Source organism: Echiichthys vipera (assembly GCF_963691815.1).
Source record: "Echiichthys vipera genome assembly, chromosome: 13".
NCBI classification, from domain to species: Eukaryota; Metazoa; Chordata; class Actinopteri; order Perciformes; family Trachinidae; genus Echiichthys; species Echiichthys vipera.
In genome coordinates this window covers 21,533,089-21,547,708 of record NC_139838.1, presented here as the reverse complement: position 1 = coordinate 21,547,708, position 14,620 = coordinate 21,533,089, and the positions used below count along the sequence as shown (strand labels likewise).

Below are 14,620 nucleotides of genomic sequence, written 5' to 3'. Positions count from 1 at the left end.
TCTTGAGGAGAGACTGGTGCCTGTCAGACCGAGCTGAGGGCACGGGAGCCCGCAGCAGAAGGCACAGTGTCGGACTTCCTTGTTGGCTCGTTGCTGCTTCAGCTGAAGCTAATCTCTCCGGAGGAGGAAGCGGTAGTTTTTTAGGTGGAGGCCCGTGTTACGGCTCGGTCCTCCGCTGGTAAATTAGCATATGAACAAGGTGAACCAACGCCTCGTCGAAACCGGGGCGGTGGCGGTGAGAACGGAAGCGGAGCCGCGGAGAGCATCTGACCGCAGATGAGTGCGGTTAGCCGGGCTGAGTTTACCCGACGGAGCGGCGGAGCAGACTCTCAGTGTGGTGGGTTTTCAACTTCACAAGGCTCCAAAACTGTACCAGGACTTAAAGAAACTTCTGCCGACAACACTGGAGAGTGCGAGGTATGTTGTTGTATTTTTTACTCTTGAAATAGTTGAATGTAACAGTCACATTGTAGGTAAATGGAGGTTATCAGCTACCAACGGTATGGAGGTCCAGATATGCCCCTCCAGCCTCCACCTACTTCCTGGTTTGGGTTAATTATATTATCACTTCGTGGAAGTCAGCTAATTAATTAATTAATTAATTATACCCCCCATAATGCCATAATAACTGTATAGGTCATCTTCATGGGAGGTTAATTTAGCTGGAGTCAAGCTCAAGAGCACTTCAGTAGGGCTTCAACTATCAATTAATGAAATGTTATTTATAGTGCCAAATCATAACAAAAGTTATCTCAAGACACTGTACATATAGAGGAGGGCTAGACCACACTGACTTATTTATGGTTTACAGAGACCCAACAATTCCCCCATGAGCAGCGGCAAGTCTATGTTGGACGTACATCTGTGTGTTAACGATTGATCTGTGGATTATTTATTAGAAAACAGAGAGAAAAGACTGTTACAGTAACCTCCAGGTGGTCTGTATGCGTCTGAACATATGCATTAACATGAATGCAACGTATAAATTGTGAAAAAATAAATAAAACCATTTGCACAACGTTGATCATAGGCTTACTGGTTAAAGTAGTAATGCACAGATAGAAAGATTCATCGTGCCTTCATAATGTATGTTTAACATTAACATATGATGTATTAATATGTGAAAAATGGGCATTGTAATATCTTAGTATTGTATGCACCATAAAAAGCTGTGTGTGTAGGCTTCAGGCCACACTAGCTGTGAGACCCCTCCGTCAGACCCAATTTAATATGCATCTTGATTTAAACAGTGTTTGTAGTAGGGGGTCCCTGCTTCGTCTGTCTGTCAGCTCAGGGGTCCGTGGCCTAAAAATCATGGGAATCCCCTGCTCTAGAGCTTAAACTGACTTCATCAGTTGTCTTGTTTTGTCCAGCCAACATTTCCAAACCCCAAAATAATAAGTTTACTTTAATGTAAGACCAAGGAAAGAGAGAGTCCTTACATCTGAGAATCTAGGAATATCTAAATGTTGACATTTCAGCTTAAAAATGAGTTTAAACTACAAACTGATTATCAAAATAGTTCATCATATAATCTATTCATTGACTTATCGTTGCAGATCTGCGCTTCAGAGATTTTAATCCCCTAGTTTGTGTCTTATTTAATTATCCTCCAATAAATCAAATCAACCAAAAAACCTTAAAGAGTGCACCAAGTTGCCAGGTCGCTAGTTTTGCACTCTTTTACTTTAGGGTTGAAATTGTAAGAAAGTCAAATATCCGACCAGATGAAGACAATTTTGGATTTAAAATATGTCAGATGGCCAGAAACACGTCTGAACAGGCAACTATTTTGATAACAGTTTTTAAAGTCATTTTTCAAAAGCTTCTCAGACGTGAGTATCTGATGCTTTCCCTGTCATGAATGATAACCCTTAGTGTGCTGGACACAAAACCTTTGAGATTGTATCATTTCATGTTTGGAAAGAATCTGTCATTGAAATAGCTGAGTTATCATTTCAGCTCCATGGTTCAAGTTGTCCCGATATATTTCTATTTATATATATATTTATATAGATATATATGGATATATTGGTGCATGCCTTTTTTCTTCACACATCTAAATCAAATCATCCAAACTCCAAAAGTGTGCGTCGAGTGACCCATTTGAAAGGTTCACACACAGGTTTCCAGATTTACACCAAATTCTGTGACCCGGTTAGGGGTTTAAGTTGCAGCTGCAAACATTGGTCTCTAACTTTGTATTATCACATTATATTGTGAAAGCAGCTGCACAAATGTCGCCTCCACAGCGTTCAGATACGGTCACAGATTCAAATCGCTGTGATAAGAGAAACTGTTCTGCCTCTGTAGATGACTAACAACACCTCACCTGTGAATGAATATTTGGTTAACTCCGTCCATTTAAAAATAAATAAAGTTAATCATCTAATTTCAGAGAATCTGGTGGATCACATGAATCTATACACTGAAATCAAGATCTCTCCCACTGTGCTATTAAAACGACTCTAAATGAAGTTAGAAGTCCTGTCGTTTTATAAGGTTATCAGTAAAATGAAATCGCATTAGAGGGTTAATTAACTCAACAGGAGGTCAAATCTAGCTGCGTCTCATCTCTACATCACTTCTCCTGCTCGTCCACATTAGCTACTGTCAGACAGACCCTGAAACATTAATTGAATATCTGACTGACACACATTTAGAGTCACTGCTAACGTGTAAATCTGGCCTTTTCACATCCTTTCAGTTCAATTCCATTTTATTTATGGTGTCAAATCATAACAAAAGTAATCTCAAGACATTTAACGCACATATACAGTAGGTAAAGACACTCAACAAGACTTATTTATGATTTACAGAGACCCAACAATTCCCCAATGAGCAGCAACAAGTCGCACTAGCTTAAATAAAAGTAGAAGTAATTATTATAGATATGATATAAAGTAATTATCCAGCAATCTACAGCACTGCAGAGGCACCGTTGTGGCGTTTAGATACAGAAACTGTTAACTGTTGTTTCTGTTACAATCAAGTCATTCAGTTAAGTTGAACAGCTGAGAGAAATCTATAGACTCATTCTCCGTTCTCTAAAGAAAGAAACCCCTCACATACTTGTCGATGTTAATGAACTCTGGTTTCACTCCAGGCCTTTTATTACTTTAATCTCCTATCTTGCCCCGTTATCTGCTTTGTCAGTAAACACAGTTTTTAGGGCTCATCTAAGTGTCTTTGTGTCTAATGGAGTGAATCGTTAGAGCGGTCCTCACATAACAATTACGTGAGAAGCTGTTGTCAGTCGCGCTGTGTCCCCCTCACCGGAACCAGTTTTGCTTGAAGTCGACTTCTCCCACCAGCTGAATCAGATGTGTCCTGGTAAACCGTAGTCACATGAATCACTAGAACCTGTTTAACAAGGGTACTTGCAAGATCTTGAAATGAAATGATGTAATCTATCAGTGATTTATAAGGCACCAGACTTTTTTTTTTTACATTGGTTGCACCACGCAGAACTTCACTGGCATCCTCTTGTGTTTCTAACCGCATATGCTGCAGCGGGACAGCGTGTCTAACTACTTTTAAGAGATTAAAAGAGATTTTGTTTATCTTCTTAAACCACTGTTAAGCAACTGTTTCAGTGTAAACATCCACAGGAAAATATGGCTCTAAAACAAAGAAAATTCATCATAAAAAATGGTTTTTCACAAGTAAAAAGGAAAGCAGGTCCGAGGATGCTGCTGAAAACGTGGACACATTTACTCAGGTATCACAGTTTTCTGTAATTGGCAATAAATGGATGAATTCCACCTTTTAAGATGGTGTATCATCTGATTATTATACTGATGCATTAGCAAGTAAGCACACGTCTTTGCTGTTGTTTGTTGCCCCTTTCACACATGCCCTGCAAACCTGATATTATGTAGTCAACACAAACACAGAGATCTGAGAACTGATGTGCTCTGCTCAGTCTTCGCCTGAAGTCTGCTGAAAGCTTGTTGTAGTGAAGCATAAAATGGAAAAACTAATGTACAGTGTGTGCAAATATACTTAGTGTTACTGTTTTACCGACAATGAAGCCGATGCAGATGGTACAGTAATCTTCTAGTGAAAGTGATCCTCGCGGACGCACCAGACCTCCAACGTGACCTCCTGCTGCTGCGTGATGACAGGCGCGGTGCAAAGGGTCAAGAGGCTGCGCTGCAGAGTTTGGTACAACAGACTGTGTTTTAAAATAGTCACTTCAAATGGGAAGAATTTTTTTATCAAGACAATGTCCCCGTCTAACAGATGTTTTCAGAGCTGATGAATGTTTGCAGTCATACCAATAAATTCAGGTCGTTGAGAACTAAACTGTCATAAATCAACTATTTTCCTAAATGATTTTAGGCCGGGACGTGAGTGCCGTCCAACCCTGGCTTGTTCAATTTGTTTCATTTTAAGACGTGTTCTGTTCATTGTGTAACTTGAGTTTCCTCATCTTTATCTTCATATTTCATGATCATAAATTATATTAAAATGTTTTATTTTTCTTTATTTGTTCCTTCACAATGTTGAAAAACCAGGGGCTGAACTGTGTGACGGTATTATTAACTTCATTTGAACGATGCTTCACATTCTGATCCTATCACATCATGTTCATTTTGCAGTAAAGTTCTTAATGAATGTGAAAATACATTATACTCAGTACATTTTAACCATCAAGTGTTTAATTCATACAGGAGTACAGAAAAAACGAGACCAATCAATTATTTTAGAAACTCTAAATAATTACGTAATAGTGAAATAATTGTTTAGAGCTGAAAGGATTAGTTGATTAATCAATTAAAGTCATTTTTTGACAGAATAAATGTCCAAATTCTCTGACTCCAGCTTCTTAAATGTGGATATTTTCTGTTTTTTTGCCTCCTCTGTGACCTGAATATATTTAAGTTCTGGACAAAATAAGAAACTTGAGGATGTAACCTTGGGTTTTTGGAAACACTGACTGACATGTTTTACCTTTTCTGACATTTTATAGAGCAAACAAATAGTCGATTATTCATAAAAAATAATCAGTGATAGTGAATATTACCCTGCACTGATAACTTTCCTCATTGCCTCCAGATCCCTCACCTAATTCTGTAATTCTTTTCTCTCTTTCTCTTCTCACCTCTCTGCTCCCCTTCATCCTCTCCGCAGTATGTGGTCAGAGCCACAGGTGTTGTAGGATGATGAGCCCGGCGCACCGCACCAGGGACATCGAGAGGCAAGCTGGCTACCTGAGGCCCGAGCACTGCGCCCCTCCCCCACCCCGCAGCGGCTCCGACACCATGTGGTTCATCCGTGACGGCTGCGGCATCGTGTGCGGCGTCATCACCTGGTTCCTGATCTTCTACGCCGAGTTCGTGGTGGTGTTTGTCATGCTGCTGCCCGCCAAGAACATCCTCTACAGCCTCTTCAACGGGGTGATCTTCAACGGCCTCGCTTTCCTCGCCCTCGCCTCTCATGCCAAGGCGATGTGCACAGACCCGGTCAGTCAGACTCTTTACTTTATAGGAAAATATCATACACAAGCTGTAACACATCTTCATATTAACTGTATCTAAATAATGAATAATGCATGCCACCCAAGATAATCTAGTTTTAATCTTTAATACCTTTTTAATACCGTATTTCAAATGATTGCATCCTTACATGGTCCATATCCGTCTAGAAATCTGTATTTATCAAATGATCACAGCAAACTCTGGGGAGGATGGTATTCCAGCGTACAAAATACTATTGTTTATGTTTAAATGTATGACAAGGAAACACTGTAAAATACAATTTAATAACATTTTTCCTCCTCTGTCTCAGGGAGCCGTGCCTAAAGGGAACGCTACCAAAGAATTCATCGAAAGCCTGCAGCTCAAGCCAGGCCAGGTGGTGTACAAGTGTCCCAAGTGCTGCAGCATAAAGCCTGACAGAGCTCACCACTGCAGGTACAGCACTCCCTGTGAATGTGTAGATTTAGAGGGAAGATTACAAACTCTGCAACTTCTTAAGATGTGGGTCTGAGCCATTAGTGTTCTGCTGAAGTCTGCGCCTCACAGAGAAAAGTCCCGATGCTTCTCTCTTCACTGGGGACTCCCCTCCTCGCCTGTTTGTTCTCCCGCCTCTCCTGTGTGTGTGTTTTATTCAGCGTAGCATTTCCCTGCAGACCCCGCAGGTGGATCATGAGGTGTTACCGCTGTGGCTGTTCAGCGGTTTCCCTGGGATCTCCAGGCATGAAAAGCACAAAAACACTGCAGCGTAATTGAATTGTAAAGCTAGTGATCCGTTCTGTCTCCGAGGGAAGAAAACGGGTGTCAGTTTGAATGAAACGTTTGATTTTTTTATGAGTTATTCTTGTGGTTGGTTCAGATGATCCACTCGTCTGTAATGACCCATAAGAATAATGTATTACGCACGAGAGAGCAGCTTTTTTAAAATATAGATTTAGCTCAGAAAGTGTGTAAACAAAACACACAGACAAGAGTATGACTTTCTGCTTTGTCAGGTGATAGATTGTGAGTTGTCAGACTTCAGTGGAGTTGTCAGCCAGATGCAGCTCTGCAAGATAAATAACCTAAATCAGCACAGACGCACTCCAGCCACCATGATCGAAAGTCGACTCCAGTCTTTCACGTCCGTCATTGTCAACACGCTGCTGAACGTGGACTGACAGTTTGCGTGGGACGTATGTACTCTATTAAGAGATGTATATACTCAATTTGGTCTTTTTGCCTCCAAAGGTCACAGTTTGCCTGTAATGTTTTTATTCCATCATCTTATATTTATGTGTGTGTGTGTGTCCACAGTGTGTGTAAACGCTGCATCAAAAAGATGGACCACCACTGCCCCTGGGTGAACAACTGTGTCGGAGAGAACAACCAGAAATACTTTGTGCTCTTCACAGTAAGTCGTTAACCCTCCGAACCGCAAACAGTTTTTGGGAGTTTTCTAATTTACTCCTGTTACATTTTTACTCACGGTGGACTCATTTTTCACAGAGCTATAAACTCCTGCACCTCCACGGAAACAGCACAATCGTGGCTGGAAGTAGGGACTGTGTTTTACAGTAAAACACAGTTATAAAGTAGATATTTTAAGATAAATCTTTTCTGTGTATTTTGGCCATTTTGTATTTTAAAGGTTCAGTAGGTAACTTTTATAAAAAATACCTTTTTGTCATATTTGTGCTCAAACTCATAAAAAACTGGCCACCATGTTGAAAATAGTGGAGACAAAACTAAGCACTAGCCTGAGCAAAATCTTTCATTTTACAGCTAAACAGTACACAAATGTGTTTGAGGAAAGAAATAGGCAATACAGTCTGAGAAACTGGATCTACGTATATTTGATCAGCGCTGCCTAATTTGACAGTTTGACTTCAAAATCAGTCATGAACACTGCGTTAGAGGCTGCTCGTCTGTGATGGTTTGTTTTCCTTTGGGCGCGGTGGAACCTTGCAGATGCCAGGATGAGGATGAGGATCAGATTTTCTCACAAATGATCCGTCTCAAGTACTTCTGTCAGGATATAGGGACAGTTTGAGCAAACATGACAAAAACATCTTTTTATATAAGTTACCTACCGCACCTTTAAGTGCCCACACGTTGATATTGGGAAATATTACTATTTTGAGCTTAGAATTTGTTCCTTTGCATTTAAGGACAGTCGGGAAGTTGTAAATTCAACAAAAATATCTGTTTTTCTGGCTCTGATAATTGGTGTTATTTTGGCGATTTCTTAAAGAAAACCTGCTTTTCAAATCCGCCGACAGTGTTTTTGGGTGCTGAGGTAAACGAAGGAGCCCAGATGATCCAACGCAAAGATAATGTCATCACCAAATATATGTTTAGCATGTAAACTGAAGCTCTGGTATTCACAGTTTTCTTCAAAATATCCATGAGAGAACAAAGAACATGACAAACCCACAAGGACACAAATCAGACAGAGCTAAAAGAAATCTAAACAAAGGAGGATTTTCTTTTGCTTTAGTATAACCTCTAAAACACCTTTTTAAAATGATCTAAGCACTCAAACAGAAAAGTAATGTCACCATTGCTGTCAACTATAGCGTAACCCTATCCCATACTGCACGTCTCTACCTTTACTTCATATATCGTTACACACCTGGAGCCCTCATTTCAATACAGTCGGGATGAAATATAGTTTAACAGGCTCTAGACTGACAGAGATAGACATTTTATCAGAATAAAACATTTGAGAAAAGAGTCCTCGTTTGGTTTTTGAATTTGGTTTTGCTCCTTTTCCCCCACAGATGTATATTGCACTAATATCCTTCCACTCGCTGATCTTGGTGGCCTTCCATTTTGTTTTCTGCTTTGAAGAAGACTGGACAAGTAAGTGAAATAATATATATCCACTCAGGGACTGGGCTGTTTAACCACCATCCATTTATGTGCAAGTACTCTAGAGAGACTAGTTCAGGTAGACGTTCTTTAAACAGAGAACTCTTATTTATTTATTTCAGCTCATGGATCAGTGTTCCTTCAGAATAAAGTACATCGTAAAAAGCCACAGCCAGAATTTACCATCATTATTTATCTGCTTATCTCCTGTTAGAGCGGACTGTTTTATTAATTTACCCGGGCCTCTTTATCAACGGCACTAACTTCTTTTTAACGTAACAAATCTCCCTCTCCAGAGTGCAGTAACTTCTCTCCACCAGCGACGGTCATCCTCCTCATCCTCCTCTGCTTTGAGGGTCTCCTCTTTCTGATCTTCACCGCCGTCATGTTCGGGACCCAGGTCCACTCCATCTGCTCCGACGAGACGGTGAGTAAAAACAGTAGTCATTTCACATCATTTCACTCGTCTGTGATAGGAATTTCTATGGAAACCCATTTCATGCCTGGAAAAAAAAAAAAAAGAGGAACACTTGATAATAAAAATATACCCATGATAAGTCTTAACTATGAGATAAAAAGTTATGATATGAGATTAAATGTGATCATAGAAGATAAACATGTTGAAATTTTGAAATACAATTTCATTATAGAAAATTAAAATTTAAAAATTACGAGCTAAAAGGACAAAATAGGAGATAAAAAGTAAACATTACAAGTTCAAAAGTCATGATAGAAAAGTGAAATTATGACATAAAATTTCATAACAGAAGATAAAGAGTAAAAAGTAAAATAAGATATAAAAAGTCATAAAAGGTGTGCGTGCGTGTGCGTGTGTATGTGCGTGCATCCATGCATCACATTTAGGTCCTCCTTTAGTCTCTGTCATCCTAAGAGTCCTGAATTCATTCTGTCTGTTGTTTAATGTGTCAGAGCACAGATGAAAGCAGGTGAGTCACTTACTATATCGGAGCCTCCAGAGAGGTTGAGATTAGAGGATTTTCTCATAACGTTTCCTCTCAAACCTCCCACGCCGATGACTCACAGTGTTACAATATTCACTACAAAGATCATTTATGGGGCCTGCTGCCGTTCTCTGCCCTGTCAGTGTTTGCTGAGAGTGAGTCACCCTGACCCTGAATAAAGGAGCAACTTCATTTTTAGTTCCTTTGGCTTGTTATTTTTTTGCTGAAAAGTTGCATTGTTTAACTTTAATTCCAGGGTTCTTGCAGGTGCTTGATATCCTTGAATATGCTTAAATTTTAAGGTTGTGTTATCAAGGTTTGAAAAGTGCTTGAATTTTGGATAAAGCCGTGCAAATGCTTCAAATTGTATCCGTGTTTTTTCACAACAGAGAACTACAGAATAGGGATTGAATTGAATTTCTCATCCTTCTGTTATAACAAAACACAATTTTAGTTGTTTATAGCATAACACCATCTGAATAACTTTCAATATGTATGTATTTGTAGAAATATGTAATTGACCACAGCTATAACGTGCTGGAAAAGCTTGAAAATGGACGTTGAAAGTGCTTGAAAAGTGCTTGCATTTGCCCTTGGAAAAGGTGTACGAGCCCCGTAAAGCCCAGTTCAGACAAAGATTCGCAACGAGACGAAACTGTTTTAGAACGTTGCAGGTGAAAGTTGCAGTGGTGTGAACTGACCCGTCTCGTCTGTACCCAAACCGGCACAGACGTCACACGTCACCTGTTGCAGCAGTCTTAGCAAAGTACGCTGGTCAAGTGGACTGCAAACTGTCAGCTGGTTGAATAGGCCATTTTGGACGGAGATTCAATGAGCGTGTGTGAGAGATAATAAAAGAGACGGACTGAGAGAGAGGGTGGAGCGAGCGACACAATGAATGAGAGGGAGCGCCGTGCTCCAGGACAAAGCAGTGAATCAGGGAAATAAAACGGTATTTTCGCTGTTTCAACACAACTAGAAATGCAGCTGTGGCGAGTATCTCACTGTCTCTGTCCTCATTTATATTTTAAAATGCTACAAATTATATCCAGCTACAAAAAAAAGCCTGAAAAGTACAGAGAGGCGTTGCTATGGAGATGATACACCGTCTCCCCTCAGGTTTCAGAACGTTGCAGACCTGCGCCTTGCAAGTAGCTTGAACTCCTCTTGTCGCAAATCTTTGATCTGAACTCAGCGTCATACGCAGCCATATGTCCTGGAGACTCACGTCATCTCTGTTACCTCTCCCATCCCTGCAGGGTATCGAGCAGCTTAAGAAGGAGGAGAGACGATGGGCCAAAAGGTCCAAATGGATGAATATGAAGGTGGTGTTTGGTCATCCTCTCTCTATAGCCTGGCTGAGCCCGTTTGCCACGCCCGACCACGGCAAGGCAGACTTGTACCAGTACATCGTGTGAAAGCTGGAAGCCGAGTTCTGCCGCGGTGGACTTCCTGATCTGTCCTCCTATTGGCTGGACCTCAACGAGCATGAGCTCCTCTTAACCACTTCTACGTTTTCTTTCTTTTATGGATTTTATGTTTATCGATATTTCAGGGCGTTTCGCTGTAAGCTACCTTGTCAAAAATGTTTATTTTTTAAAAACCTTCCCCTTCTCTTGATTTTTTATCGTTTCCCTCTTGGTGCTGACTGAGATTAATGAGGCGTTGCTTTAAAAAAAAACAAAAGAACGAGACAGAAAATGCCTCAAACTACGCAACAACTTGACAAGAAGCACTTATTAAGAGAGACAGTTCTTCCTGCAGTATGTCTGATGATTTCCTGCTTCCAAGACTAAACACGAACTCCAAACTGAAGTCCAGAACGTTTTCGCTGCCCAGGCGCCACGATGGACTCCTGGTTTTGTCTTCCTGTAAACATTGTGGTGATCCTGTTTGCTGTATTACTGTCGCTGCAATAGTCTTTTGCTGAGTGCTGCGGAGGATTTGCCTTAGAGCGGTGCATTAGTGAACGAAGGCATCGGCTATTTTTTAAAAGATGTTTTTATTGTTTCTGCCTTAATGTGACGGTCAGAGTGAGTGAGTGAGGTATCAAATTGGTTAAATACTATTTTAAATTCATTTGTTGGGTTGTTCTTTGATGCCAGACCCGTAGATTACTTGGGGTGATACTAAATTCTGGCACTGAATCACCTATAAAGACGGTTTAAGTATGATTTTTTTGTTGATGTTAATTTAGACTGGCCATTAGCCAAGATCCTGCTCAGACCGAAGCTGTGAAGGACATTTAAAGGCTGTAGGACAGAGAGAAGCCTCCGTTACAGTTATAATCCTTAAGATTTCAGTCCCGGTTCATTTGAGAACACAGATCGTTGCCCGCGGTGACAGCAAGTGCTATTTTAATGCACTCGTTAAGGAGCTCAAATGATGGAAAAATGGCATTTATGTTGGTTTCACATTACAAAACGTGAACGTAACAGTCTGCTCATGGCTCAACACAGGTCTGATGGACAGGGGAGACGCTGTGGACGTATAAAGAGAAAGGCAGCGGGAAGGTTTGGGGGATCGACCTCAAATATCAACAATCTTTCTTCAGAATCACCTTTAAGTCATGTGCTTAATGATTTATACAAGCCTGTTTCCATCGCTCGAAGTGTGAATGTGGATGGAGGGGCGGTCAGTCGGTCATGAGTGGTTAGAACAGTCGCCCCATGCAAAGAGGCTGAAGGTCCTCGAGACAGCAGCCGCGTGTTCAACACCGGCCTGCGGCCCTTTGCTGCATGTCTCCCCCTGTATCACCCCATTTCCTGTCTGTCCTTTATAATAAAAGGCTGAAAAACTGCCCAAAAATAATCTTTAAAAAAAAAAAAGTGAGGCTGATCAATTTGATAAACGCTTTGAGGGCCATGTGTATCTGAAGGAGATTTAGGTTTGACGTGAAAGTGGTGGACTGACATGGGAAAACGCTAAACACAGAGAGGTAATAACTGACTTAATCTACATTGAATGGCTACTTTGAAAGAAACTGACCATAAATAATATCAGAAATGGGGTTTGAATTCATGGAAATCTTAAGGATTATAACTTAAAAATCTCACGTGTCTAGGGATGGGAATTAATAAGATTTTATTGATGCCAATGCCATTATCGATTCTGCTTATTGGACCGATTCTTTATTGATTTCCTTATACTGTGTTGAAAACATCGAGCATCGCAGGTTTTCAGCATCAATACAAGCCTTTTATTATCTCTGACTCTGAACACAGTGTAGATTAAATGAGTGAATATTTTACAGCTTTTTTTAAATTTAGGTTTTCAGAAAAATAACTACTAAGCCCGCCTGTGTAGTGCTGATTTTATTATAACGCCACACTTTGGACTATGTCTTCTTCTCCGTCATGACTCCTTCCTGTTGCACGTTTCCAGCAGAGTTTGCAGTCATTTTTTAAAAAATAAGTAACTAAGTTAAATAAATAAGTCAGAAAAACATGCTGGCTTTGATAAAAGGAATTTAAAGCTCGGAGGCATACGATTCCGGTTCTGATTTCAATTTGTCAGCGGTTCTCGATTCCCATCCCTACATGTGACGTTTGGCAGGTAAACAAAGTCTTGTTTCTCGTCCAAGAGGCGGCGCAGCTCGGTTTTAGAATCCAGCAGGTTCGACCGGTGCAGTAAATCGAGCCGACGTCTTTGCTTTATAACCATTTAAGTCACAGTCACCAGCTCAGATAGGACGGCAGGGAATAAAAGCAATACACATTGCTCTCTGAATGCACTGACCCCAAGTGTAATTCACGCTCTCGATTCATAAAATTTGCGTGTGGATAATCCAGTTTGTCGTAGCTGGAGTCGTGAGCCTAACCAGAGGGTAAAAAAATAAATAAATAAAAGCCTTACGGGATAAAATGTTGATTTAAAATGTAGGCCAGTGGAAAATGTTCACTGAGGCCTGAAAGACCATGTTAGAAATGCATGTTTTAATTGTGCTGGACCACCGTTTGTGAGGATTTTACCTTTTGCTGATGAGAATTTGGTGCACATAGGAAATAGAAAACACTTCCAAGCATTTAACACTAAAAATGCCTTTGCTCAAATGTGTTCGAAAGCCTTAAGTCTGTTGATGTTGATGCTTTTGAGGAGGATGAAAGGACGTATTTGAACATCCATGTTGCCAAACTGAATGCTTAATGAAGAGAAGCATTGAAGTAACCATTTCAAGAGTAGAGCGTAGTCAGGAGTGACCTTTTCTTAGGCTTTTAAAAATCACTGGAGTGTAAAAAACCTGTACAAACGTTATATGCAGATGCAACAGTTTACACATACAGTGCACCAGCTTTCTTCTTTGTTTCTTGAATTGTTGGATATGTTTTTCGTGGTCAGGTATGAATTCCATTCGTCGTACTTACCGTGGACCACGTGGTGTTTTTCTTTTCTTTTTGACTGGTTTGTTTAAAGTGGAATGAAATAAAACTGTATGTATGTCACACATCTTTCATTTTTATGGAGATTTCATTGCTTTTATTAAAGTCAGGGATACATTTTGATACTCTAGTGTTTAAAAAAAAAACACTTGTAACAAACTTACTCTGACATAAAAGTTTCCATCAGTTACCATCAAATTAAATCCTGGAATAAACTCTTCTACAGTAAATTTCAGATTTCTGCTGTAAATAACCTTTGTAAGTTTGTGGCGCATCATAGAAACATCTCTAAAATATTGAAACGATAGCGAACAACTAATAAAAAACATGAATACTTTTGCATTACCTAATTTAAATTGTTGCATTCTTTTGAATTACGAGTAGAAGTAAAAGAAAATAACATTAATTTTATAGATAGTGTTGACTCAGTTTACTGTTATTTTGTCAACAGATTCTGACTGTAAATGTTTCCAAACAGCTGCCAGAAATAAACTATTCTGCAGTAAATGTCATTGCTTTTCTGTAAATACCTGTTTCATGGCCTATCATTAAAAGACCTGGGGAAATCTTTTGGATAATAAGTAAAGATTGCTTGAGGGAAAAATCTTTGAAAGTACATAGATTTAATGGATATTTTGTTGATCCAGTTAATGAGTTTACTTTTACTTGAGAGAGAGAGAGAAATCAATAGTATATTGTCAAAAAATATATATTTTTCAAACCCCATTGACAACATTTACATATATTTTATTGACAGTTTATTTGCTTATATTTTGTGAAACAAGGTCCTCCTTTGTGAGAACACTTCAAGTTTAATTCAGGGATGGAAACTGTCAAATAATAATGATAAAATAAAACTAAAGAAATGTATATTCAGTCCAGAATATCTGCAAGTCTGTCATGTAAGTGGAGCTTCAAGGCATCTGAAAGGGCTTTGAAGTGATTC

At 39.8% G+C, this 14,620-nt stretch overlaps 1 protein-coding gene across 1 annotated transcript; it reads left to right on the top strand.

Annotated features, from left to right (window-relative positions):
• The first annotated feature begins 131 nt into the window (after positions 1-131).
• Positions 132-13,799, top strand: zdhhc3b (zDHHC palmitoyltransferase 3b). The gene is made up of 7 exons (XM_083925468.1): positions 132-417; positions 5,137-5,468; positions 5,794-5,918; positions 6,777-6,873; positions 8,243-8,324; positions 8,630-8,760; positions 10,555-13,799. The coding sequence occupies exons 2-7, from the start codon at positions 5,166-5,168 to the stop codon at positions 10,711-10,713; spliced, it is 897 nt and encodes a 298-aa protein (XP_083781594.1). The 5' UTR covers positions 132-417; positions 5,137-5,165; the 3' UTR covers positions 10,714-13,799.
• The last annotated feature ends 821 nt before the right edge of the window (positions 13,800-14,620 follow it).

Bases quoted from the DNA above. Each gene is read 5' to 3' on its own strand.
- zdhhc3b (XM_083925468.1), top strand. From the start codon at position 5,166: ATGATGAGCCCGGCGCACCGCACCAGGGACATCGAGAGGCAAGCTGGC. The intron at 5,919-6,776 runs GTACAGCACTCC...GTGTGTCCACAG, and splicing joins GACAGAGCTCACCACTGCAG to TGTGTGTAAACGCTGCATCA. The intron at 8,761-10,554 runs GTGAGTAAAAAC...CCATCCCTGCAG, and splicing joins CCATCTGCTCCGACGAGACG to GGTATCGAGCAGCTTAAGAA.